The 23004-nt window shown below is 48.9% G+C and overlaps 1 protein-coding gene across 1 annotated transcript; it reads right to left on the reverse strand.

The window, feature by feature from the left end:
* Positions 1-134: 134 nt before the first annotated feature.
* On the reverse strand, positions 135-22585 carry hsd17b4 (hydroxysteroid (17-beta) dehydrogenase 4). The gene is made up of 25 exons (XM_040195688.2): positions 22397-22585; positions 21864-21917; positions 20879-20986; positions 20473-20532; positions 20330-20351; positions 20152-20198; positions 19726-19810; positions 17590-17777; positions 16033-16124; positions 15814-15838; positions 15522-15650; positions 8315-8418; positions 5150-5262; positions 4928-5051; positions 4721-4772; positions 4264-4335; positions 3182-3285; positions 3033-3098; positions 2597-2666; positions 2375-2481; positions 2096-2182; positions 1907-1993; positions 1645-1783; positions 1396-1523; positions 135-959 (listed from the first exon to the last, which is right to left on the reverse strand). The coding sequence occupies exons 1-25, from the start codon at positions 22446-22448 to the stop codon at positions 870-872; spliced, it is 2205 nt and encodes a 734-aa protein (XP_040051622.1). The 5' UTR covers positions 22449-22585; the 3' UTR covers positions 135-869.
* Between the last annotated feature and the right edge of the window lie 419 nt (positions 22586-23004).

A 23004-nucleotide genomic window follows, 5' to 3' on the forward strand; every position in this document is an offset into this window, starting at 1 on the left:
GTTGAAAAATTTTAGTCATTAAAAGTGAGCGTCGCACGCTGATGTTTGATTTAAAGTTTCTATATAATGACTCAATGTAGAATAAGACAGTATTGTATTTCCCCAAAATGAAGGAATGTCGAAGATTTGAGAAATCTGATCTTAAATTGAACATGCTTTATTGAAAAATACTTCGGATCAAATACGGATCTAAACTTGCTGTAAAGGAAATGTCCATCCAGTTAATTCAGAGGGTCGTATTCATGATTTGGCATTTTGTATAATGATCCATAGTGCAGCATAATTTAAACACTTTATTTTCAAAGAGCAATCATTGAATATCATTAGAATTGACATTTAAAAAAAAAGTGAAATTCAGTGAAAATTATTCATAACAAAGTCACTACTACATGGTTACAGATTCAGTTTATACAAGCAGCAGAGTGATGGATGGGCTGCATATATATGAACTAACAGCCCTCTGAACTATGAATGTAGTCAGCCTGAGCTTTCCAACACGTTTAGGACGGAATTGGTTATATATAGTATATTCAACCAATGAAGAATTCTGGTTGTGGAAACTAGTTCTTATTGAATAAAAATCAGTGAAATGTTTTTGTACATTTAAAGGCAGATGTGTTAATTGCATATTAAACAGGGATGGATTAAAACAACCCATGTGACACACAAGAAAACCTTTGCCTCCAGTAGTCTGTACGTCTACATTCTCATTGAAAGTTAATTTTTAGTTCATCCTGAATCAGAATGAAATCAAACTTTGTCTTTTGAATCCATAAGAGTGCGAGTACATGCGCATGACTCAGGAGAAGAGAAGACGCCACGCGGAGAGAGCCGGTGCGATGGTTAGTTTGTGGCGATATCAGATTGGCTCAGAGCTTGGCATGGTCCTTCAGGATTACCTCCAGCTTCTGACTCAGCATGATGTTCCCTCTCACCTTCAGCTTGCCAGAGAAGAATGCCTAAACAAATGACACAAATGAAAAGCTACATCTTCCTCCGGCTGCTGCCTCCATCACCACGGCCTGTTGACGCTCTTGGCGAAGAGCGCCCATACGCTGACCTCAGATCAATATCGGCCGCTCCGGGAAGCCTACCAATTCTGTGGAGTGATGATGTGCGAGATGATGCCGGTGGCACCGATTGATTACCCGCACAGAGTGCTTTCTGAACTCCCTTTGAAGGATAATTGTGTTTCCTTCTTCTGACGTGATGAGCTCGAGCGAGAAGTCGTTACAGCCTGAACGGCCTTAATTGAAATGTACAAGACGGGGTTCAAAATAAGAGGCTCGGTTTTTCACCAGAAAAATATATTGACCATCTTTTTTGCAAAGGGAAAACGAGCATCACTGTACAGCAGGAGGTCGTGTGGTCCAGCTTGGACTACTTGTTCGTTACCTTCTGAGGGTTGAGTCTCCCCTGCACCACCTCCATGAAGTCCTCATCTGACACGGTGATGGTCACATCCGCCTTCCCACCAGCAGGGCCTCTGTGCAGGGAGCCGCTGCCGTTCTTCAGGTCCATGGCTGGAGGAGGTAAAGACGCTGCATTAGCGATGAGCCGTTGGGACTTTCTATCAGCACGGGTCCGCTTAGCAGCTCGTAACGAGAGGTGAGGCTGTGTTTAATTGGCCTTCGGCACACTTACTCCACTCGGCGGCGCTCCGGCTGTCTTTGGTGATCTCCCAGGCGAACACGGCGTTCACCTTCCTGACCAACTCCGAGCCCGAGTCTTTAATACGACGGCCGATCTCCGCAAACACCAGCTCACTCTGCAGCGCTCCGTGCTGCACAAAGTCAGAAGGAACAGAATATATGTCAATAGACACAAAATAATAAAGGATCGACAGTACAAGGAAAAGCGCTTCAATGAGAAAATGTCATAAAAGACGTTTTTCAGACTGACGTACTTGGGTGAGATTTCCCAGGGAAGCTTCTGAGGCGCCATGTAAATCCACGTAGGCGCCAGCGAGGACGACGGCGTCCGTCTCCTTCACCTGGACCAAAGAAGAGCCAATAAGACGCATGCAGGACATTCCCTGAACACACAATAACGCACTGAAGTGACCGTTAGCTCGCTTATGACCATCCGTACTGACTTTACACTGGAGGTGAATCCTGTTGCCTTCCTTCCACATCTCAGTCTGCAGCGACTGACCCGGCATCACCGGCTTTACAAAGCGAACCTGAGAAAGAATGCAGCCGCGGGGGTCAAGAGGCCATCGATGTGTAATTCAATTCTTGAACGCATACGTATGAATGTTATAGAATCGCTCAAATGTTCCGGGGAAGAATGAATCTGCATACATGTGGTTCTCGCATGAAGCCCATTGACTCCCAACCTGCACGAGTGGGTCTCAACCTAAAGGGCTGCTCACCTTGATGGCCTTGAACCTGGAGGGGTCGTTGGCAGCAAAGTGCTTGAGGACGTGTCTCGCAGCGAAGCCAAACGAGCACAAGCCATGCAGGATGGGAGCCTTGAAGCCTGGTTGTGGATACATGACATCAAAATATAGGACTCGAAAGGGAACGTTTTGTGTCTCGACCAATAGAAATTCAGATTAGATTTTGATGACTGATCAATAGATGGACAGACTCACCTCCCATGGCAGCAAAGCTGGGGTCTATGTGGAGCGGGTTCCAGTCTCCGCTCAGACGGTACAGGGCCGCCTAGAGGAACCAGATATTGTTTAGATTCATATCTTATTCATGAACCCCTGAACTTTTCCCACACAGATGTTGGATGGAATTAAATTATCAAGAAGGCAAAGGAACAGATACCTAAAATAGGAATGTCTTTGAAGTGATACAGTTGCAGCCATTTAAAGTGCTCAAGGGTTTTTTTTCCGCTTTGCCCCCTCCACCTTCTTTTCTATTTTCTGCTGCATCATACAGTAGTTTTTTCCTTTTTTCATGCATGATAATGTTGCCCAACCCTTCAGAAGCTTATTTCAGAGAACCCAAACAACAAAAGGTCCTATTTCACACTAGTCGTCAATGCAGCGGATTTATTCTGCAGCTCTCAGACCCACTCACCTGGTCTCTGGTGGTAGAATCAATCGCCACAACATCTGGTGCCCGTTTGGGTGGAGGCACAGCAGCCTGAAGGAAATAAAAACAAATCCAGCATGAGGCGGGGACAGTCTCCCCTGTCTCTTTCTGTTACCGACACATGGAATACGTACTTTGGCGTTGTCGGAGGTTCTCCTCCCTCCGAACCCTCCGGCTCCGACCACAAACACAGAGAACTGGTTGAAGCAGATCAGCTGGTCGCCACTGAAGGTTTTCACTGGAAAGAAGCGCAAACGTGGCATTTAAACACAGGCAACATGCAGCATTAAAGTCCTTTATACTTAACGTCATCATACGTTTAATTATTTTATTTTCTAAAGTAATTAACTAATATGCAATTGTTGCCCACTAGTCGTTCAATGAAACCATTTTTTATCGTCCAAGAATTTAATTGCAATAAACATTGTCATTTGTAGAACATTTCATGCCGGTAATATAAACGATGATATAACGGCATGATGACGCAAGAACGCCAGTAGTAATTAACTTACTTCATAAGAATATTCAGACACTGAAATATCTAGATTGAAATTAAATTACCATACAACCAAAACAACACAAAGTGGCCTCTCAAGCTTGGTTAAATACGGAGTTGTTCAAATGAATGATTCATGTATTCGTTGGCTGCCAATGGCTTTAAATGACACGTATCAACACACATTACGAATAACAATACACGGTGGAGGGACTCACCAAATTTCTCGTTACAGCACATTTGGAATGAAATCAGCGGGAGGAGACATGAAAGGAAACGCATGGAAGCTGACTAAGAAGCAACAATTACACTCACGAGACGGTTCATTTCATTAGGTTGGATTCAAAAATACAACCAGGCGCAAACGTGGCTGCTCCTCCGAGACGGAACTGTAATGTGTTTGCTTGCCCAGAAATAACCTCCACACCGGGAGGATGCCACGCACTGATTGGGTCTTAGTATTAGGAAATCACTCGAATGCTCGTGGAACCTCGGGTCCCGCGGGATTCGTTTTTAAGTCAAATTCATTATAGATCAGAGCGGTTTTAGTATCGTGCAGCTCTGTGGAATTGTCTAACGGGAGGAGGAGCCGTTGCCCGGCCATTATTTCGATCCCCGCAGACGCACGCTGAAAGTTAACTTTCAGGAAGAGACTAATTAAAGTGAGGAGAACAAACGCGTGTGGAATGAAAGTGAGTCTGCGCTGGAAAACACACTCACCGTCCAGGAGGATGACGGCTCCGGATCCTTTGTCCAGCACGTCTGCTACCGTGGCCTCAGAGGTAAGTGTACCTGCGAGGAAGTATTTGAACCATTTACATTCTACTTGAATAAAATGTCCTACGTAAGTCACACAAGTGCTTAATATTACCAAACCAGTTCTGTACTTTATAACAAATGCCAACAAACATTTGATGACTCCACCTTCTCCAATGTGACACTTTGTCCCAAAATATTAAATCAACTTTAGAGTAAGATGTGGGAAAATGGCAGTCTTTGAGTCGCATCTACAATTAGTATGATAACAGAATGAAAGCCAGTATCGTATACCAGATTAAACCATCGCGGCTCTACAGGGTAAGCTGCCCTTAGAGATCCTCACAGTTGGTACAATTACATTGAGTAAGATGAATTACTGCATTGATATCATTTCAATAAAAATAATAAAAGGAAATACCTGAGGTTGGTAAAGGTTTGTAAAGTTCCAGATACTGCTCCCCATGCAAAACCTGACGCACAACATTAGAACAGCTGTGATGTACAACAACAATTTCACGAGCCTCATTAGTAACGTGTGCATCGCTGTGTGAAATACACCATATGGATACAATGGCACATACGAGCACACGTGTGAAGCACACACACAATGTGTGTGTTTTCTGACCTGTGTAAAATCTATGTTGAGTCCAGGGATTGAGCTCAGGCCGCCGTCCATCATGGCGGCCTGGGAGGGAATGACCCCGAAGGTTGGGAGGCAGCTGAAGTCTTCGTGGCCTTCATACAAGAACCTGCATGAGAACGTAAAGAGTTACTGAGACACCGCATGAGTCGTTAGCATGACCGGACACACACACACACACACACACACACACACACACACACACACCGTAGGTGGTCCGGGTCCTTGGTGGACATGCCGACCCCCAGCGCATAGAGGATGCACTGGGCGGGAGTGAAGGTGAAGGTGGACGGTGGTAGTTTTTGTCCCACGGCCTCGGCCTGAAGAGACAAGAGTCTTTGTCAGGTTGTGATCGGCTAAAAAAAAGGTGTTGAGGACATTAATGGAAACCAAAAAAAAGGAGAAAATGAATATGAAATTATAATTATGACATCGTGGTAAATAAGCTCGTCTGCTCCACCCTTAAATACAAAAGCGTTAGTGAAGCGTGCGCAGGCCGCCGGATGAATCCATCTTGCTGTAACTCAGCCAAGATGAATAAGAGCGAATGCTTGTTTGTAGAGCACTTTGAAGCTACGCTAGCTGCTTTTTTTTACAAATTAATATTATTGTCTCTTTTTGAAAGGTTATTCTTTTGTTTGTTTAGTTTATTTAATTTAATTATTTAATATTTTTATCTTATTATATCGTATATAATGTGTATATTTTTATTCTATTTTCTTCCCTGTACATGCTGCTGTGATACCAAATTTTCCCTCTCAATAAAGTATCAATCTATCTAGCATGGTCATATCCAGCGGCCGGTTAATTGATCCCCACTTTGGACCCGAGTGAAACATCCCAACGACTACGGGATGGATAGTTTTTTAATTTCATGGTTCCCAGATGATGAATTCTCATGACTTGATCTTTTTAGATATATTATTATATTAAGATAAGAGCAGCTAGCATGGCTGTAGATCGTAGATCGTAGGAGACGATCAAAAACACTGACGTAAAGTGGAAATCTTTGTTTCAAGCATTTCAAAAGGGGCCCACGGCTGAATGCTCAGTGAGTGTCATGGGAAAGACGTACGGGGAGCAAGTGAAAACCAAACAAATCTAAGAAGGCACCAGGAGGATCTGCCGGGTAGATTTAATCCGGGGTCATCAGCAGTATTTATGTTGAGGACCTGCAGGGTCGGACCAGGCGGCGCTTTGGGAATCCGCACAGTTTAAAAACACATCTGGAACGTGGCGAGTGACCGAGCGGGACAATTACAGCGAGTCGCAGAGATCAAGTGTCAATGACACAAAGTCACCAATGCCTTTCACAGCCGAGGGCAGCCGGAAACCTTCTAGCACTGCTTTCTTCCTGTCGAGTGAGATGTGGAGAAATCTGCACCAACAAATCACAGCTCCACCCGGTGCGGGTGGATGTCAAACTAATAACCACACACTTGAAGCTCTCCACCGGCTCACTGAATGTGTGGTAATTATCCCTCAGAAGGACATTTATAATGATCAGTTATCAGAATTAACTGAAACTGAACGGCTTCAACCGTGCTTTGTATTATCGACGTCCTGCAGTCATTTTCGACACTTGACATCCAGCAAGCTCTTTTAATCTTACGGGTGGACGGACAAATGTGTGCATGAGAAAGAAGAGCGAAAGTACATTTATTAATCTAGGAATTTGAAACCTGTGATAGTTTGCGTGACATGAAATAAATATGAGCAAAGCAGTTGCGCAGCTTGGGGTAATTTAAGCAATACTTGCACAGCACCATGACAAGGACAAAGGCACACGAGCAACTAACACAGCCGTGTGCGTAGAACTACACGCGCACACACACGCCGCAAAGCTGTGTCAACTGAGGACGCAATGGTGATGTTTATCTTGAGGCTACTTTGTGTCTCTGCTTAGAATCTCAAGTCCACACACACACACACACACACACCTAATCATTACACATTTTAGGGAGTGAATCGTGACATTACTGAAGCAGGCTAGTGAGTAATATTAAGGATAAGTAGGATGATAAGAAATGAGGTCACCAGAAGTCTGTATAATTATAACGGTGAAGTGAGCGAGGTCTCTACGTGGTAGAGTTCATCGTGTAGCATTTAGTGCGGATGCTTTTACAACAGAAGGAACTAAACATTTCTCTAAAGCAGGATGACAAATTATTACTGTTCATATTTTAAGAAGATTGTAAACAGCGTCATGCTTATATAATCACACATCCTTGGTATCAGATAGTCAATGTTGCTTTGTGTCTTTTTTGTGCACAAGCGGTTTACATTGTTGTTGTATCGCATAATGAAACCAAATATAAATAAATGAAATATGATAGACGAACGGATCAGAATATTGCGAGATGTATATTTACTGGTTTCTGGTCAGGAAAGCGGGGAGAGAATAGCTCACAGGCAGCGGGTCCCCCAGCTGGGAACCAAGCGTGGACCGTGTGCTTCTATGGTGTCCAACACGACCCCTAAGATACCCAGAAGGATTCTGACCACACCTTTTATCAACTGTAGCCTGATACTAATAATATAACCTACGCGTGTCGCCCCACACACCGCACTAACTGGAGCGTTCGTCATGATTGAACCAGTCAGCTGTTGTTCTTTTAAATGAATTCAGAGGAGCAGTTTGTTCAGCCGGCTGTCAGAGGAACGCTACAAATACTGACGCGTTCTCCCCATTTCTACTTAAGCAACTCCGCTGAAGTGAGTGGAAGTGAGGCGCAACCGGTTCCCTTCGCGTGATTGGATGATACGCACCCATCCAGGGGAGCTGTCGCTTTGCTATTGTTGCTACGACGTCTCATGTACATCCCGTCGCAGGAGCTAATCTGAGCCGGCACTGGTCTCCTGGCAGTATGAAACGGCTTTGCAAAGAATGTCCTCGTCGTCCCTGACTGAGTAGCGAGCGCTGGTATTAAAGAGTCACGAGTTGCCGTGTTTGAAACACTGACGTTTTAAAGATTCCACACTTTCACACGTCTTCCTGAACCGAGCGGCTGCCAGGGCCTCCGTGGGAGGAATGACGCAGCGCAGGGAAATGAACGAGGCGAGGCGAGAAGGGGGAGGGGGGGGCAGGTGGTGGAGGACTAGGACACATTAAGTGAGTTATAATGGAGTCAGCAGATTCTACCCCGGTCACAACAATGTTTACTGGAACTACTATTTTTATCAATACAATAATTTCTAATGTTGTAACGCCTCACACAAGGTAAACAGCAGAAAATGACATTTGAAGACGTGAGACGCGAGCGTTGACTGTCCCTCGTTGCAAGTCACCTCGGATAGAAGCATCAGCTAAATGAAAAATAAAACTGTCAAAGACAAGGAAAAAAAAAAGCAGCAAAAGTCATCTCCACTCACAGGATTGACCCCTGAGGCCAAAGCTGCAGCAGCTGTTGGAGTCGCCCCCACTCCTCCACCCGAGTCCAATCCGGACAGCACGCTCACAATCGACAGCAGAGACTCTGTACGCAGGGGGAGAGATGACGGATGACTGCGAGCGCACAACAACAACAACAACAACATCGTGAGATGAAATGAGCAGCAGGAGAATTCATCTTCAGCGCCACCCACTACCAACATTCATCTGTGATTTTGTAGAAAAACATACTTGTGTATTTATATCTATATTACTATATTATCAAATAGATCTAAAGTTAAGGACGAGACACTTTTATTTGAACTAAAACTAAATAGCTCATTCACTTATTGTATTCATAAGATAGGACACTACTGTATTGTCAAATTGCAATTAAACCTAAAAGATCTGATTTATCAATTCAGATTCAGATAATGATTATATCAGCATTTTTCTACTGGTGCCTTTGATAGAGATCAGATGGGAGGAAGCCTACATTTGTTTGTAAATGCGGTTCATCTTCTTCAAATTTCATCATCCCACAGATAACTATCATTAAACCGCCACAACTGCAGGAATGAACGCAAGGATAGATATATCTTTTGCTCCCTTAGCACCAGCGAATTTTTGATCTCAAGTTAAATTGATCGCCGTAATGTGAAATAGACTTCCAGGGAGACGCTGACGCGTGATAAGAATTTGGATCAGATGCTGAACCAGCTTCAAACTGCACGGATGGTCCTCAGGTCCTCTGGCGTTGAGCAAACAGAACCAGGTCTCAGTTCTTCAAGCGTGACTCATCTACACACTCAAGACATCTTTCGTCTAAACAAACCAACAAATCCACCCAGGTAACACGAGCTATGAATCCCCGCACAGGCTCAGCCAACACAAAGAGGACGACATCAGAGACGGGGGGACGGCGGCCGCTAATGACAGGCAGTTAAGGACCAGAGGCAGCAACAAGTCTCTGTAATAAGCTACAAATGAGGAGGCACTACAAAGCCGTGCTAATGAGGCCAGCTAGCGCCCCGCGGGACCGCCACCCTCGCTCAGTTAATGTTAACACCGGCGCCCTTTCCTCGAATGCACATCTGAGAGAGATGGAGGAGGCGGAGGGAATTAATAATCAACATTTGCCGCCCCCTTGTTTGCATGAGACCTTTCGGGAACAACACAAGGCTTGTTTGCAGCCTGACGCCGACATCGCGTTCCCCTCAGCGACGCCGCCTTCCCATCGCGTTCCCCTCAGCGGCATCGCGTTCCCCTCAGCGACGCCGCCTTCCCATCGCGTTCCCCTCAGCGACATCGCGTTCCCCTCAGCGGCATCGCGTTCCCCTCGCGTTCCCCTCAGCGGCATCGCGTTCCCCTCAGCGACATCGCGTTCCCATCGCGTTCCCCTCGACATGGCGTTCCCCTCGACATGGCGTTCCCCTCGCGTTCTCCTCGACATGGCGTTCCCCTCGCGTTCCCCTCGACATGGCGTTCCCATCGCGTTCCCCTCGACATGGCGTTCCCATCGCGTTCCCCTCGACATGGCGTTCCCATCGCGTTCCCCTCGACATGGCGTTCCCCTCGACATGGCGTTCCCCTCGCGTTCTCCTCGACATGGCGTTCCCCTCGCGTTCCCCTCGACATGGCGTTCCCATCGCGTTCCCCTCGACATGGCGTTCCCATCGCGTTCCCCTCGACATGGCGTTCCCCTCGCGTTCCCCTCGACATGGCGTTCCCCTCGCGTTCCCCTCGACATGGCGTTCCCCTCGCGTTCCCCTCGACATGGCGTTCCCCTCGCGTTCCCCTCGACATGGCGTTCCCATCGCGTTCCCCTCGACATGGCGTTCCCCTCGACATGGCGTTCCCCTCGACATGGCGTTCCCCTCGCGTTCCCCTCGACATGGCGTTCCCATCGCGTTCCCTTCGACATGGCGTTCCCATCGCGTTCCCCTCGACATGGCGTTCCCATCGCGTTCCCCTCGACATGGCGTTCCCCATCGCGTTCCCCTCGACATGGCGTTCCCCATCGAGTTCCCCTCGACATGGCGTTCCCCATCGCGTTCCCCTCGACATGGCGTTCCCCATCGCGTTCCCCATCGCGTTCCCCTCGACATGGCATTCCCCATCGCGTTCCCCTCGACATGGCGTTCCCATCGCGTTCCCCATCGCGTTCCCCATCGCGTTCCCCTCGCGTTCCCCTCGACATCGCGTTCCCATCGACATCGCGTTCCCATCGCGTTCCCATCGCGTTCCCCTCGACATGGCGTTCCCCTCGACATGGCGTTCCCATCGCGTTCCCCTCGACATGGCGTTCCCCTCGACATGGCGTTCCCATCGCGTTCCCCTCGACATGGCGTTCCCATCGCGTTCCCCTCGACATGGCGTTCCCATCGCGTTCCCCTCGACATGGCGTTCCCATCGCGTTCCCCTCGACATGGCGTTCCCCATCGCGTTCCCCTCGACATGGCGTTCCCAATCGCGTTCCCCTCGACATGGCGTTCCCCATCGCGTTCCCCTCGACATGGCGTTCCCCATCGCGTTCCCCATCGCGTTCCCCATGGCGTTCCCCATGGCGTTCCTCATCGCGTTCCCCTCGCGTTCCCCTCGACATCGCGTTCCCCTCGCGTTCCCCTCGACATCGCGTTCCCCTCGCGTTCCCCTCGACATCGCGTTCCCATCGCGTTCCCCTCGACATCGCGTTCCCATTGCGTTCCCCTCGACATCGCGTTCCCATCGCGTTCCCCTCGACATGGCGTTCCCATCGCGTTCCCCTCGACATGGCGTTCCCATCGCGTTCCCATCGCGTTCCCCTCGACATGGCGTTCCCATCGCGTTCCCCTCGACATGGCGTTCCCATCGCGTTCCCCTCGACATGGCGTTCCCATCGCGTTCCCCTCGACATGGCGTTCCCCCTCGCGTTCCCCCTCGCGTTCCCCCTCGCGTTCCCCATCGCGTTCCCCATCGCGTTCCCCATCGCGTTCCCCATCGCGTTCCCCATCGCGTTCCCCTCGACATGGCGTTCCCCATCGCGTTCCCCTCGACATGGCGTTCCCCTCGCGTTCCCCTCGACAAGGCGTTCCCATCGCGTTCCCCTCGACATGGCGTTCCCATCGCGTTCCCCTCGACATGGCGTTCCCCTCGACATGGCGTTCCCCTCGCGTTCTCCTCGACATGGCGTTCCCCTCGCGTTCCCCTCGACATGGCGTTCCCATCGCGTTCCCCTCGACATGGCGTTCCCATCGCGTTCCCCTCGACATGGCGTTCCCATCGCGTTCCCCTCGACATGGCGTTCCCCTCGCGTTCCCCTCGACATGGCGTTCCCCTCGCGTTCCCCTCGACATGGCGTTCCCCTCGCGTTCCCCTCGACATGGCGTTCCCCTCGCGTTCCCCTCGACATGGCGTTCCCATCGCGTTCCCCTCGACATGGCGTTCCCCTCGACATGGCGTTCCCCTCGCGTTCCCCTCGACATGGCGTTCCCATCGCGTTCCCTTCGACATGGCGTTCCCATCGCGTTCCCCTCGACATGGCGTTCCCATCGCGTTCCCCTCGACATGGCGTTCCCCATCGCGTTCCCCTCGACATGGCGTTCCCCATCGAGTTCCCCTCGACATGGCGTTCCCCATCGCGTTCCCCTCGACATGGCGTTCCCCATCGCGTTCCCCATCGCGTTCCCCTCGACATGGCATTCCCCATCGCGTTCCCCTCGACATGGCGTTCCCATCGCGTTCCCCATCGCGTTCCCCATCGCGTTCCCCTCGCGTTCCCCTCGACATCGCGTTCCCCTCGACATCGCGTTCCCATCGCGTTCCCATCGCGTTCCCCTCGACATGGCGTTCCCCTCGACATGGCGTTCCCATCGCGTTCCCCTCGACATGGCGTTCCCCTCGACATGGCGTTCCCATCGCGTTCCCCTCGACATGGCGTTCCCATCGCGTTCCCCTCGACATGGCGTTCCCATCGCGTTCCCCTCGACATGGCGTTCCCATCGCGTTCCCCTCGACATGGCGTTCCCCATCGCGTTCCCCTCGACATGGCGTTCCCCATCGCGTTCCCCTCGACATGGCGTTCCCCATGGCGTTCCCCATCGCGTTCCCCATGGCGTTCCCCATCGCGTTCCTCATCGCGTTCCCCTCGACATCGCGTTCCCCTCGCGTTCCCCTCGACATCGCGTTCCCCTCGCGTTCCCCTCGACATCGCGTTCCCATCGCGTTCCCCTCGACATCGCGTTCCCATCGCGTTCCCCTCGACATGGCGTTCCCATCGCGTTCCCCTCGACATGGCGTTCCCATCGCGTTCCCCTCGACATGGCGTTCCCATCGCGTTCCCCTCGACATGGCGTTCCCATCGCGTTCCCCTCGACATGGCGTTCCCATCGCGTTCCCCTCGACATGGCGTTCCCATCGCGTTCCCCTCGACATGGCGTTCCCATCGCGTTCCCCTCGACATGGCGTTCCCATCGCGTTCCCCTCGACATGGCGTTCCCATCGCGTTCCCCTCGACATGGCGTTCCCATCGCGTTCCCCTCGACATGGCGTTCCCATCGCGTTCCCCTCGACATGGCGTTCCCATCGCGTTCCCCTCGACATGGCGTTCCCATCGCGTTCCCCTCGACATGGCGTTCCCATCGCGTTCCCCTCGACATGGCGTTCCCCATCGCGTTCCCCTCGACATGGCGTTCCCCATCGCGTTCCCCTCGACATGGCGTTCCCCATCGCGTTCCCCTCGACATGGCGTTCCCCATCGCGTTCCCCTCGACATGGCGTTCCCCATCGCGTTCCCCTCGACATGGCGTTCCCCCTCGCGTTCCCCATCGCGTTCCCCATCGCGTTCCCCATCGCGTTCCCCATCGCGTTCCCCATCGCGTTCCCCATCGCGTTCCCCATCGCGTTCCCCTCGACATGGCGTTCCCCATCGCGTTCCCCTCGACATGGCGTTCCCCATCGCGTTCCCCATCGCGTTCCCCATCGCGTTCCCCATCGCGTTCCCCTCGCGTTCCCCTCGCGTTCCCCTCGCGTTCCCCTCGACATCGCGTTCCCATCGCGTTACCATCGACATGGCGTTCCCCTCGACATGGCGTTCCCATCGCGTTCCCCTCGACATGGCGTTCCCATCGCGTTCCCCTCGACATGGCGTTCCCAGCGCGTTCCCCTCGACATGGCGTTCCCCATCGCGTTCCCCTCGACATGGCGTTCCCCATCGCGTTCCCCTCGACATGGCGTTCCCCATCGCGTTCCCCATCGCGTTCCCCATCGCGTTCCCCTCGACATGGCGTTCCCCATCGCGTTCCCCATCGCGTTCCCCTCGCGTTCCCCTCGCGTTCCCCTCGACATCGCGTTCCCATCGCGTTCCCCTCGACATCGCGTTCCCATCGCGTTCCCCTCGACATCGCGTTCCCATCGCGTTCCCCTCGACATCGCGTTCCCATCGCGTTCCCCTCGACATCGCGTTCCCATCGCGTTCCCCTCGACATCGCGTTCCCATCGCGTTCCCCTCGACATGGCGTTCCCCTCGACATGGCGTTCCCCATCGCGTTCCCCATCGCGTTCCCCTCGCGTTCCCCTCGCGTTCCCCTCGACATCGCGTTCCCATCGCGTTCCCCTCGACATGGCGTTCCCCTCGCGTTCCCCTCGACATGGCGTTCCCCTCGACATGGCGTTCCCCATCGCGTTCCCCTCGACATGGCGTTCCCCATCGCGTTCCCCTCGACATGGCGTTCCCCATCGCGTTCCCCTCGACATGGCGTTCCCCATCGCGTTCCCCTCGACATGGCGTTCCCCATCGCGTTCCCCATCGCGTTCCCCTCGACATGGCGTTCCCCATCGCGTTCCCCTCGACATGGCGTTCCCCATCGCGTTCCCCATCGCGTTCCCCTCGCGTTCCCCTCGCGTTCCCCTCGACATCGCGTTCCCATCGCGTTCCCATCGCGTTCCCCTCGACATGGCGTTCCCCTCGACATGGCGTTCCCATCGCGTTCCCCTCGACATGGCGTTCCCATCGCGTTCCCCTCGACATGGCGTTCCCATCGCGTTCCCCTCGACATGGCGTTCCCATCGCGTTCCCCTCGACATGGCGTTCCCCATCGCGTTCCCCTCGACATGGCGTTCCCCATCGCGTTCCCCTCGACATGGCGTTCCCCATCGCGTTCCCCATCGCGTTCCCCATCGCGTTCCCCATCGCGTTCCCCTCGACATGGCGTTCCCCATCGCGTTCCCCATCGCGTTCCCCTCGCGTTCCCCTCGACATCGCGTTCCCATCGCGTTCCCCTCGACATCGCGTTCCCATCGCGTTCCCCTCGACATCGCGTTCCCATCGCGTTCCCCTCGACATGGCGTTCCCCTCGACATGGCGTTCCCCATCGCGTTCCCCATCGCGTTCCCCTCGCGTTCCCCTCGCGTTCCCCTCGACATCGCGTTCCCATCGCGTTCCCCTCGACATGGCGTTCCCCTCGACATGGCGTTCCCCATCGCGTTCCCCTCGACATGGCGTTCCCCATCGCGTTCCCCTCGACATGGCGTTCCCCATCGCGTTCCCCATCGCGTTCCTCATCGCGTTCCCCTCGCGTTCCCCTCGACATCGCGTTCCCCTCGCGTTCCCCTCGACATGGCGTTCCCCATCGCGTTCCCATCGCGTTCCCCTCGACATGGCGTTCCCCATCGCGTTCCCCTCGACATCGCGTTCCCCTCGCGTTCCCCTCGCGTTCCCCTCGCGTTCCCCTCGCGTTCCCCTCGCGTTCCCCTCGCGTTCCCCTCGCGTTCCCCTCGCGTTCCCCTCGCGTTCCCCTCGCGTTCCCCTCGCGTTCCCCTCGCGTTCCCCTGTTTTCAGCTTCCACCCAATTAAAACTACTTCGGCCTTTAATTACACAAAAGTCCCAGATGAATATAAACATTTTACAAAGGTGGCGCGCTAGAGAAGATGGGTACAAGAGGTCTTTTTTGTTTTTCACTAAAGTTACTTCAGACGATCAGGGAATCAACCAACGCAGTAACAAAGAGAATACTGAGGAACGGCTTTGATCGTTTTCTGCAATCTGCATGAGCCAGAGTGTGCAGGCAGACAGGGAGACAGGGAGCGAGCCATCTAACTCAGAGACCAAGACATCCCCTCCTCTACTGTATGGTCCTCATGCCTCAAGAGCGTGTGAGTGCACATGCATGTGTGAGGGTGCACAGTATGGGAACACATGTGCTCTTGTAGGCTGTATGTGAGCGTGTAACCTTGTACGCTCTTCGGCTTGGTGGCATCAGTGAAATCACAGATTTTGTCCCACTGGTCCCGGACAGCCTCGGGAGTCATGGGTTGGTTTTTCTGTCTCACAATGCTGCCCTGAGAACGCTCCCAGCGCACTGCGCACACACACACACACACACACACACACGCACACACAAATAAAGAGGTCAGTGCGCGGAGAAAAGAATAGAAATCACAGATACAGTGGTAGAGAACCAGGGGCCAATAAATGTAGATGCATAGAGACATTCCCTGGGGAGAAATCCACACAATACTCACATTTACCAATCCAGCCAGCACCGGCCTGAAAGGAGATGAAACATATTTAGAAATATGTATGTATGTATGTATATATATATTCTCCAGTCTTTTAATGGAGAATGAACTGGTGAATGTTACATTACTGGGCTCAGCGATAGAATAGATACAAAGCTAAATTAAATTACAGTGGGAGTGAGATCTTACTGTATTCAAGAGAAAGAAAAGGTTCTTGCATACCTCAAAAAGTGCACCATTTTCTTGGCATTGTTCGTGACAGAGCCAGAGGACCATGGGAGCAATGTACTCCGGCTTCAGAGACGCCACAAGTTCTGAATAAAGAAAGAACAAAAGCAGCGCAGCACAGCTGCTTTTTATTGTGTATTTGTTGTACAATAGTCCTAAACGATGGATTGCTGCTTGTGTCTTCATTTCGTAGTGTATTGTTTAAATACTACAATGTATATGGTCTGAGTTAATGGACAAACCTCAGCAGTTTGTCCTCTTTCTGCACAGCGTAGCTGAATTATAAGTTGTTTATTTGTACACATTTCACCCAAAAGGAACAATGGAAGGGGGCAAATACGATCATTTATAAAAAGCCATTTATTAATTGTCATAACACAGTACAAATTGTACCCAACCACTCCGTGTAATATTCTGCTGGACAAATCATGCACTGATGAGCAGAAAAAACAAACACGGGAATGTTTTCAATCTGTTTAAAGGGATCTCTATTTTAATAAGTAAAATGTGTCCTCAACGTGAGGTCAAGTAACCGTTAAAAGCTTTAATACAAGGCACCATATGCGCGCCGAAAATATCCCCACCCTTCAACAGCCAAAGCGCGGCACAGGCATTCTGTTCCCTCCTCTGTTCTCGGCTCCCTGCAATGTTTACCAAGATTGTGTTTTTTTTTTTTTTTTTTTTAGAAAGGCCTGAGTCAGTGAAAGCAGACATATGGAACCACGTCATTTACAAAGGTGAGGCCATCCCGGGACCGTTGGCACGGTGCAGTGTGACAGATGCTACTGTAGACCTGCACAGCAGGGCAGCAAAGCCATTCCTCTAATTTGTCACTTAATCCTCCCGTCAACAGAGCTGCAGGCGCAGAGCCGTCACAATGTGCTGGTGATGTGTAACCATCTACAGACACTGGCTTTGGTTGGTTAGAAAAACATGCACCTTCTTTATGGGCTCGCTGGAGCCTCTGAAAGACACAGCCGAGTGTGCTAAAAACATTCGCTTGACATTTTGAAGGCTGTTTTTTGCTTGAAATGATGTTCCCCCTGAGCATCATTTCAAGCAAAAAGGGGAAGAGCTTTTCGGTTGTGTTCACTGTGAATATCGGAAGCTGCATCACCTTTTGTCTTAGGAATCACTTGAACGCGACAAATAGAAATGTTTCATTCGCTTCCTTACTCCAACACCTACAGTAAAACAATTAGGTCACAGCTGCCTTTTTGAATCTGATCTTGCTGACGCATTTAAACTTTTAAAGCACTTACAGGGCGCGTGATTTCATCACAGTTAAAATCCACAGTTCTTTAGATTACATCAGATTCAACTTTAATATTAGATGACAAATTTGCATGTCAAACGAGAGTGCTGTTGCCTTAAGTTTTTGTAAATCAACATCCCACAGGAAATACAGCCGTTCCCTTAAAATGAAAAAAAAATTGCTGCGGTCCATTTGCCCATTTTAGCGTCGAGGCGAGAAAACTTGTACTCAGCAGCGCACCGCAGCATGCATTATACATCACGCACCGATGCGTGTGGTCTAATCTCTCTGCTCACCTGGCGTCATGACGGTCTCTGTGAGGCGGGACCCGGCGACGGGGGCGATGGTGTTGCAACGGATGTTGTATCGGAGTCCCTCGATGGCCAAGGTGTTTGCCAGCCCCAGCAGGCCCAGCTTGGCGGCGCTGTAGTTGGCCTGCCCGAAGTTACCGTAGATGCCAGCGGCTGAAGTCGTCATGATGATTCTGTCCACGGAAAACAGTCAGTAACAAGCTTTGCTAAGTGGTGCAAGCTTTTCATGCATGCATATACACACACACACACACGGGAGTGTAGGCATTAGTTTGTGTCATGTTTGCCCATTCATTACACACAGAACACTCTTGATTGCATAATTGCGAACACAGATAAAGAACTGTGCACAAAATCACCTTGATTATTTTACATGAAAGAAATAAGACCGGCCCAGTTACTTTAAAACTTATTTTGCAGCAGAGTCAAATTGTTTACAGGATTCATCTGGGTTTATTTAAAATATTTGAAATGCCTTACTTTAATTTAATTTTGTATTTGCTAAAGGCTATCCCACAGTCGATTAATACGAGGTACGAGTTTGCAGACAACGACGACCCCTCCTCGTCTTTGTGCAGTTTATGGCATTTTGCCGCTTCCACCTACAGACGATGACACAGATCTGGGTTACTCTCACTGTCTTTCCCTTTGCTTTGTCCGCCGTGTAGCCTTCTTAAAGTAATATTTTCTACTGGCCGAAGTCTATGCTTAAATTACTCTGATAAATACACATATGAGACGTTTTACAGAGACGAAGAGCAACAGCAAACATACAAAGTGCCCTTTGTGCTTTGGGGAGCTGATAGGAAGTAGAGTTGTGTCCGTGTGCCTCTGCATGCTCATTCACAGCCATGGCCTCATTCTGTGTGACTTATGCCACCAACCATTCTGCTTTGGTGTTACCTTTAAATATACAAATAGCTTTTTCTTAGGTTGACCGCACACACTGATTGAGTTTCTAACCCATAGGACATTAGAAGAAAAATACACACAATTCTGACAGTAACACGATTATTGGAGTTTTTTAAATTTATTTTTAAATCACAACCGCGATACAAAACCAACTGCACTACTTGCAACCGTTTTCTACTCCACTTGATAACAAGCTGCTCCTGGGCTCAACGCAGGGAAGCTTTCTGCAAAATATCACTTCGATGTTCAATGAACTACAGGCTTCTCCCATTCAAAGAGAACACGGGGAGGACATCTGCTCCGTGGAGCTACATGGGACCACAGCTGGTTATGAGACTCTCTCTGCTCATTTCAATCCGAAACACGCAAACCTCAGTCGGCCTTTTTCAGAGCACACGTCTTCAACTGTCGTGGCAGGAAAAGCACAGGAGCCGCGGTTTGTGCCCCCAGGCAGGTCAAAATATCTTCCACCTTCCACAAGCGACTGATCATGGCTCCAAAACATGATCAATACACATGCATAAAATACCCGTTTAAATGATCAACTGAATGAGTCATTGAATTCAAGAAGATACTCCAGAGGTGAAGAAACACATCGAACTCTTCAGACTACTAGATTTTTTTAAGCTGCCACCACTTGGAAGAGTTCATCATTATGATGATGAGTCTGCACAGACATTATTGCAGCCAAGTAAGGAGTTATTATTTAAATTGTACTCAGATTGATCAGAGATTATCCTGCAGTGCTGCAAAACCATATTAAGTAATTCCCTTGCTTCTTCGGTGATTTACATATTCATCTCAGATTTGCTGTCTGGGGCTTTTATAACTATGCAGATTATTTCCTTGCACACCTTGAAACTAATGGAGCGAGACATATTAACGGGTATCAAGGGACTAAAGTCGGAGGCAGAATATGTCTATAAGAATATGACGGGAGACGTGCTTTATAATGCTTATTACCCCAGGAGCACGAGCTCAAGAGCCCACTTAAAATGGGGCACATAAAAAATGTTTTGGGTACTTTAGCTGATGTCTGAATCAGTTCTTACCAAAAACAGTATTTTGTGATATGCTGACATCCTCTTGATTAATGGCTAGCAGGCCTAATGTCTCAGCTGAGCATACTGTGCGTTTTTGGGGGAAATAAATCCCACCTACGTCACAGGAAGGTGGCACAACTGTCATAGATCTTAAGTAGCTGCTTACCTGCCGAATGCTTGGTTCTTCATGTGGTTCCAGGCAGCTCGAGTCACAGAGAAGGATCCTCTCAAGTGAACTCGATGAATCAGGTCTGATATTGAGTGTGATGAGACAGAGATGGATAACACATAACATTATGCACTACTATTATTTCCCATTGGAACATTGTGGAACAGATCCAGGATACAGTGGATGTTAAAACTCCCACATAGAATCTTTGTATAGACATGACGGACATAAAAAAAACAAGCCTAAGTTCAAACAAACGTTTGCTTTTTTCATGATTTTTGATTATGAAACAAGCTAAACAAATGCATGTGATGTAATTATTTGAGAGGACCCTGTGCACAGTATGAATTATTGACATTGAAGTGAATGTAAAGATGTAAGTACATATACATGAAAATGTAAGATTATGAATAATATATTCACCCCAGTCCAAATCACTCGTCCTGGCAAATGAACGGTCACGAAGAATCCTTGGCAAAGAAAAGCAGGAGACGGTTTTACTTTTTCTCATTAACATGCTTATAGTAGCTTACAATCTAATAGCCACTGCGGAAGCAGATGGGATGTGACCTTGCACAAAGTGTGAATTTTGCAGACTTACCCCGCATTGTTTACAACAATATCTGGAAGTAAAGACATTTTAGTTATGAACTCAAAATGCAGCAATAACATCACAAGCAATCTTTTAATGTAGCTTATTGATTAGCGACTTGGGATAAGAATCCATGCAAAGACAATTCTTACCTATTCTTCCAAAGGCATCTAGTGCTGATTGGATCACTTTTTCTCCATCTTCTACAGAATCTGTATGTGCAGGATAAAAAAGGCCATTAAGTTTGGTTTACAGATAGAAATTGGGTGTGCAGAGTATCACGACAATGTATGTTATGTATGTTGAGAAATTATACGAGATGAGTAATTGTTTCGAAAATGTTACAATGTTATTTTTTTCTGGGGAATCATGAATCTGATAAAAGTTGTGCCGACCTTTGTATTACATTCACATATAAATCTTCCATTTACCAAGCTGCCTATAAAGTGCATTAATCAAGCTGCCATTTACCAAGCTGCCTATATGCATTAATCAAAGTGTTGTGTTGTTCTGTTGGAAAAGAAAGAGACAAGAAGATTTAGAGTCCAAACTTCTCACCATAGTTGGCCACGGCCTTTCCTCCCTTTGCTCTTATCTCCTCCACCACCTTATCAGCAGCTGCAGAACTCTTTCCGCCCCCTTTAGTGTCTGCCCCGAGGTCATTCACTTTATTCCAACGAGAAGAAAAAAACACAGGCAATAATCGGGGGAGTTATGCAATTGTGCAAGAGTGATTAGTTTATGAGCAGAGGTTAGCTAAGCTGATTTCTTGTCAGAGATAAAGGGGGATTCTGTCCAGGCATCTGGGAAAGCTGTTATTTTGGGGAGCGCAACACCTGCAACTCTGCCTGCGTCTAAAAAGTATGAATAGTTTTGTGATGGTCAATGTAGTTTCTAATTTCTTTATGACGTGGCCTGTTTTGTGCAAGAGACACAATCTTCAAGTTCATGAAGTACAGATTAAAAATCACTGCAGCAGCTGTTCTGTAGTCTGTATGTAGTCAGCAGCAAATGCTACAGGAAAGTAAAAAAATATTTTTTTAAGTAGCTTGTAAATAAGAACGATGTAAAAGATATTTAATAAATGAAGGATGAAACTGATCTACAGTCCTTAAAAAAAAAATCCCAGAAAACATCTCAAATCTTGCTGAGCAAAATGTCAACATGCAACGCTGAAAAGGCTCTCCGTTGTTAAGCAGTGGCAAAGAACATCTAAAGAGGTCATGAGGGTTTTCTTCTGGAAAGGAAATACCTTTTCCAAACAAAAATGCAGGGTAGCGACCAGAGGGTTGCTCATTTAAGTCCCCAAATGGGACCAGAGCAGAGTGTGAAGTGGGAGCTGGAGATGTGAGCAAGGCACCAGCCCCACAAACTGCATCGGGCCTGTCTAACACCTGGACACTGGTCCTTGTGCCACAAGGGGTTGAGTGCAGAGGCTAAATGTGCTTGTGTGTTCTGCTTTGTACCTGTATATAAAAAAGCGCATTTCGATTCTGCATTTGAACCAAAATAATGAGCTTAAAATAAAGTGTTTTTTGTTTACCTACAACTGAGGCTCCTCTTTCAGCAAAAGCCAGAGCATATTCCCTGCCAAGGCCTGTGAAAACAAAGTCAGCTGGGTTAAACTCTTCGTCATACTTCATCAGAGTAAAGAAACACACTGCTGCGGTGCTGTTGTGTGTAAGTAACCTTTCACACACTTTGCACTGGCGTGATGGCAGGATCTCTATTAGCGACCCGTGCCCTTTGCTCCTAAGATCGGGCGGACGCGCACGATTCTAATCAAAACATTAAGGTCAAGTCAGGCGTTAAAATACGCGTTATTTGTGGTACTTTGGTCTAAAAGATCGTTTCTTTCGCCGGTGACGGCATGTGACGTTAGCGAGTTGACGCAACGAATGTAACTTCTGGGCAGCTAACAGATGAAAGAAAAGCAAGCGCCGTGCGTGGACTCTTAATAGTTTGACGCACTTCACGTTACTTAATCGATGCAAGTAGCGGGTTAGCTTTCGGAGCTACAGTTAGCAGCGGGCTCGCTAACGTTGAGTTAACGTTACGTGCGAACGGGACATGTACCTCCTCCGGAGCCGGTGACAAGCGCAACTCTTCCCTCGAAAGACAAAGACATCCCTCTGAATATCAGGGCCCGTTTGACAGCACTTAGTGAGCAGCGGTTACAAGAGCAACGCTGACTGTCAGAGACAGCAGGGTGAACTTTGACAACTTCCACTTCCGCAGTTAAAGGGGGCGGGCTTAGCGCGGACCAATCAGGAACCAGGAGCTTATCACCTCCTTCTCACCATGATTAATTTAACACACGCAGTCTACTTTGATTCTTTGAATACTCGTGAAAACAGTTCATTTATGCAAACTTTGTAAATATCATTATCTGTGATTTCCCCATCAACGTATTCTGTACTAAACTATTTTGTAACCAATTTTGTATTCTAGCACTTTTCAACATACCCGCATTCTAATTAGGATATAATTGTGACGATGACCACAATGACAAGTATGTCGGAGCGGTTAGTGCTGTTGCTGATGATGGCCCATGTTGTTACCTAGCAATGACAAAATAAACCATATCTTTTGTTTTCGTGAAAATTTTGTGAAATATCTTTGAAAACTCTCCTTTTCTTACAGAGGTTCTCAAGCTTGATGATTTACATCACTGACAATGAGTA

The sequence above is a fragment of the Gasterosteus aculeatus genome, chromosome 13, assembly GCF_964276395.1.
Source record: "Gasterosteus aculeatus chromosome 13, fGasAcu3.hap1.1, whole genome shotgun sequence".
NCBI classification, from domain to species: Eukaryota; Metazoa; Chordata; class Actinopteri; order Perciformes; family Gasterosteidae; genus Gasterosteus; species Gasterosteus aculeatus.